Source organism: Glandiceps talaboti, chromosome 3, assembly GCF_964340395.1.
Source record: "Glandiceps talaboti chromosome 3, keGlaTala1.1, whole genome shotgun sequence".
Taxonomy (NCBI): Eukaryota; Metazoa; Hemichordata; class Enteropneusta; family Spengelidae; genus Glandiceps; species Glandiceps talaboti.
In genome coordinates this window covers 14,008,503-14,014,357 of record NC_135551.1, presented here as the reverse complement: position 1 = coordinate 14,014,357, position 5,855 = coordinate 14,008,503, and the positions used below count along the sequence as shown (strand labels likewise).

Here is a 5,855-nt window from a genome sequence, read left to right as displayed (position 1 = left end):
ATGGTGAAAAGGGCATTTTTCTGCCTATCCTTTGGTACGGCTATCTTTGTGTTCATATTTTTCCATCAATATTTGGTCTTTGATGTACCTAATGTACAGACAATTCCAGGTATATTTGGTAAAGTTCCGCGGACGGAAAATGTCAGCGAAGCCATGGATCCGGATGGAATAGTAAGTTATATCAATATTGATAGTTACGCCAAGTATATGTATGTACATGTATGTGGAAGTAGTAAATGTAAATTATGATATGTGGATGAATACATGCATTTTCTGGTGTTAGGATGTATATTTGAGGTGGTTGGCCTAAAACTGTGTCACCTAATCATCGTCTAAAACGGTGCAATTGCAATTATAAAGATATAATTTTGTGAGATGGGCTTCGGTTCATGGTGTGTTGTGTATTGTTTTTTTTTAAATGCTCAACAAGGGTGAGTTGTACAATATTAACGTTCAAATCATCTGTTACAGAATTTCACGGGACATTTTGACATAGCTCCAGAGACGACTTCAGCAGTGTCACATGCGCAAAATGAAGATGACAAGGTTAACGGAAAACCGGTTACAAATGTTACTGAAATAATGACGGTCAAACAGATTCTCCAGTCACATGAGCTAACGAATGGATTATCCCAGGAAATACGTCGCAAAATGGCCAACCGATACCTGTTTGCCGTAGTTAACTTCGATGGCGGACCGAATTTCCAATATCAGCAGTTTATATATTCCATTTTCATGGCGTTGAACACCAACCGAACGATAGTTTTAGGAGATTTTAGTCGTCACCGAAAAGGACCCATGAACTCCGATGTCGTACTTTTTAATGAGACATTTGACAGCGATGTGTTCAAAGAATTTATACCAACTACCTCAATTGAAGAATTCCGCGCAACATGTGGATCACATATTAAAAACGTACTGGTTTTACCTACATATCGGAATAAACCGTTTTCATATGTGACCGCTGACTATGACATGCAAAGAAAATGGCTGAGTTTGAGAGCTGGTATAACGATACCGGATATGCGGGTAATGCCACGAACCAATACAAGTATCCAAAATATGTTTAAGAAGTTAGAAGACGAAATGTGCGTTGTTATGATTAGTCCGGAGTCTTTCCGTGATACTGTGCATCCACCCACGGAGGAAATTACCCAATCCCTGTACGCACACTTGATTAGAACACCGTTTTTGCGGAAAACAGTATCGGAGTTAATGCCCGAACTTTGTAACGGAGGACCAGTTTTGGCTTTCCACTGGAGAAACAAGACAGGAGAGATGTAAGTGATACAACAAAAATATATTAGAACCCGTGACGAGTAAATATAGATGGAATAGGAGATAGTTAAACTAAAAGAGAACGTTGTATGGCTAGATAAATATTTTTTTCATATTATTTGCACTGTTTAGATGAGCCGCACACAAAAGAGATTGTTAATTTTTTGTACATGGCCAAATTGTTCTATACTTTTGTTAGGGCAATTTTTTTTTTAATTCTCTCAAGCCTAATCCGACACGAGCCTTTGAAGATTGATAACAGAACATCGATATCCAACATAATTAAGCTTATTTGATCAGTTAAAAAACTTTGCATTATTTCTAGATAATCAGCTCGACTGCATAATGTACTCATTCAGTTGCCAGCCTAACTTTGTTGACTTAGTACGAGTGGTGATGACGTGAATGTTTAGAGGACATGATTGATGGTTTGGGTTTATTTACTCCAAGGGCGGCCCTATTCAATTCTATGATGTATCTCGTGACATGACCGACCCTATATGTTCTTGTATTTATTGAAATAATAATCAGATATTTATAGACAGATCATAGCAAAGCCTCTAGAGTTTTGTTGTCACATACATTCAAGGTATCGGAATGCAAAATTACATATAGCAATAAATTGCACAATGTACCCCATAACTTTGGCAAATTAATTATGCATTCAAATAATCAATTATGCAAATGAATCATTAAGGTTATAAGCTACATCTACAAGTTTTATAGCAGACATGCCCTTCGTTATCATCATTGTATGCATCAAATTATATAACAAATGGGAGTTTGGATTCTAATAATGATATCGTCTATTTCACATTAAATATGCAAACGGATAATTGCGATTCAAAACTACAAAATCATTAATTATGCAAATAACTCATTAAAACTAAAAGCTAAGCCAGCAAGCTTGATAGAATATGTGCGCAATGATTGATATTTGTACCAAGTTATATAAAAAAAAAATTCTTAAGATATAACCTGATTACCGAAAGTCATAAATTATGCAAATGGCTCAATAAAAATACATCTTGTTTATATTTGTAAAGAGTCGGCATGTCTGAAAAGTATTCCATATCTAGTGATATTGTTTGAACCAAGATAGATATATTAGAATAAATTTTTATTTTAAACTAAAATTAGCTTTATCACTTGAGTAAAAACCTACCTGTGTCATTTTTAGTATTACATTTATTTACCTGCACGAATGCGAAATTCAATTATCAACACTGTGATATCTTTGTCTTGTCTTATTTGCTATCATTTGTTACTATTTTAATATTTAATGATAAAAAACTTATATATTATATTTTTCTCTTTTAAAGATGTCGTATTAGGAACATGACATGTGATGGTAATGCTGAAACGCAGGAAAGAATGTTGGAAATGCTTTCTCGGGATATGAAAGAGATTCAGAGAAAGAACAGTATTAATTGTGTGTTTGTGGCGTATTCACAAGAAGAATCACAGGTACTTGAAGTATATAAAATCGGTCGTACGGCCGATACTTGATAGTGATTAATGTTCACATCTACCTAATTTGCATGATATTTATTCATTTCGCGTCTGATTGGTTGCACAACAAATTACATGCTCCATTGCGATAATCCGTTATTCGAAACACTCCGACTATGCCCTACCCCTTGGTGTCTTTTTTCATGACACTTATTATTAGTTACTATTAGGAGGCCTAGGTCTCAAGGCCAAGGAAAAGTTGTGTGTGTTTGTGTTCCTGCTTGTATGTACATTATGTACGTACATACGGATAGACGGACGGACGGATGGATGGATGGATGGACACGGATACATGGACATATATTCGTGTACACACGTAGGTTTATGTGCGTATACGTGCAAAGACAGACAATGGTTGAGATGGAAAGATGGATGTATATATATATATATATATATATATATATATATATATATATATATATATATATATATATATTATATTATATATATATATTACTACATATATATATATATATATATATATATATATATATATATATATATATATATATATATATTATTGTGAACAGTTGCTCGTCGGGAATTGGACTGGTGTAAGCGTGCTTAAGGGTGATATTAATGTCTCAGATTGTTTGCAAGATGATTCTCTTTATAACGTCACAAAAGAAAATAACGTTAATTATAATCACATTGATTTCTGTTATCTGTAGCATTTTATCAACATATTCAAGACTTACAACCCAAACGTAATCACCATGGATGACGTCATCAATCTGCGTAATCCAGGAATCGAATCATACAACGGTGATGACTATTTCATATCTTTAATTGAACAAGAAATATGTGCCAGTAAGTTTTATTGTTGCTATCTGTTACTGTTGTTGTTGTTGCTGCTGTTGTTGTTGTTGTTGTTGTTGTTGTTGTTGTTGTTGTTTTGTCTAAACTGCTCGGTTTGAGGTATATCCCATCTGTTACAGGTAAGTCTGGCATATGAAGTAACAGTTGTCGAGGTTAACTACACTGAAAGCAAATTGAAATAAAATAAAAATAACAAATAATACCTATTCATCACGTGAATGTACGAAGCGTTTAATTTATTAAAGGAAAGGTTGTCAGACTACTCGTGTTTACCTTGTACTGATAACTACCATCAAATTACATAATAAATTTAGGGTGAATATAGCACCTAGATAACTTACCCAAATTTTAAATCTTGTAAAGAAGATCTACTAGTAATGTACTTGACATGTGTTCAGTCGTTTCGGGGGATCTCCTGCAAGAGTGTAGTATTGGTAAATACTCATTGCATTTGTTAAGACAAACAGATTAGGCTATTCATGACGTCATCACCAAAGGTATCCCCACTAGTTTCCAATTCCGTAGTGCCTTATTACTCGTCTTTCCTCGGTTGAACAAAAACAAAAATCTATAATACTTTGGAATAATATGCAATTATACTTTTGCCTTGACATCACATAATATAAACATTTAGACATTACATAACATATGGGAGGTAAAAATTGAAAAATGAAATGGCGGATATTTCTGGCATCGTGCAAATTATTTTTTATAGTAGTACTCCGGCGCAAGGTGGCGCTATTGCAGGTTAGGTGTGATCTCTTCAAGTTTGATGTACGTTGGCAAGTTTATCGATGAAGGACGTGGAAACATATCAACAACCACAGAATATTCATGATCAACTGCCACAAATCAACAACTTGACTTAGCAATGGAGAACGTCGTGCTGTACCGCCCTCATCGGCCATCTCTACTTTTCTCAGACTGGTTGTCGTGTTCTGGGAAATTGGTCTATTCAATCACGTGACGTGACGTGAGAAGGGTATGGCCGTTGAGAGCGCCCCAACACGGCGTACACAATTACAGATTACAACAATTGCAGTATTCTATTTCAAGATGTTATTTTACGGAAAATGCAAGAACTTATAGTAGAGTGTAACCCTCCGACCTTCGTGATTTTCATTCTTTGCAGGAAGCGAAGTTTTCATTGGAAATGGAAGATCAAATTGGTCCGTTTTTATCTTCCGAGAGAGGAAAGTATATGACAGAGGCCCTACATATGATATAATGGAAGACTTTCCCAGTATCTCAGACATTGTGATGGATGGTTACAAATAATACCTACATACATACACTCATATGAACACGTTATATAGTTTGAAAGGGTTTCGTTATGGCGAATTGACGTTAACACATGAACGCGTCACAGTATTGCACGACATTTGTCTTCAGTTGAAGACACATCTGTATCAAGTCAATCTGTATTTGGAATTTGATGTCTTCGAATATTCCGTTATAGTTACTTACCGCATCGCTGTACATTTAAAAAATAAACGTATTGCATGCATGGTATACTTCTGTCCTCGAAAGAGGTCGAAAATTGTCCGGTATCATAAGTGACAACATACTTTAGAACAAAATCTATGGTTATTAATATTATATGAAAACGGATGTTCGGCTAATATTCACAACCCGGACTTGCGGGACAAATGTAGCACATTAGAAAGACATGTTGAAGGGGTACAATTTGAATTCTTACGTTTTCTTGGGGGTAACTTTAGTTGCTTAGTAATAGTTACTCGAACCTACGATAGTTTCATCGAGGTTTTGTCTAAGTATTTTCACTCGAGGAATAAATCTTTATAAACTCAGCTTAAGCGGCAAAAAGACAAATTACTACACATTTAAATCAATTATTTCACAATTATTAAAATAGCTACTTCGGATCTGAGGATATATGTTTTGTTTTTTAAATTTTAATTCCTAGAAAAAATGATTACGATTTAATAGTCACAATATCAATTTTAGACCTGGGGCACACATAGAATAGTTTACGATATTCCCCCAATCAAGGGCTGTTTTAATGTCTTGGCGTGGGATGCTGGAAGAAGACTAAAAAAACCTTGTACATTAATTTGCTCTTACGAAACTTAGATTGTGCTGTTTGAAGTAACTGTAACCAGAACGTTGTTTGTGATCACTTTGTTAACATTTTTTTTTCATTTTAGGTTGGTGCACTTCTTGGGAACAGAGCGAAAATTAATAAAAATGTCAGTTAGGATAGCGGAGTAGTGTAGTAGCGATAG

The 5,855-nt window shown here is 34.9% G+C and overlaps 1 protein-coding gene across 1 annotated transcript; it reads left to right on the top strand.

Annotated features, from left to right (window-relative positions):
• LOC144433076 (uncharacterized) lies at positions 1-5,045 on the top strand. The gene is made up of 5 exons (XM_078121385.1): positions 1-171; positions 472-1,280; positions 2,601-2,745; positions 3,462-3,600; positions 4,742-5,045. The coding sequence occupies exons 1-5, from the start codon at positions 1-3 to the stop codon at positions 4,885-4,887; spliced, it is 1,410 nt and encodes a 469-aa protein (XP_077977511.1). The 3' UTR covers positions 4,888-5,045.
• The last annotated feature ends 810 nt before the right edge of the window (positions 5,046-5,855 follow it).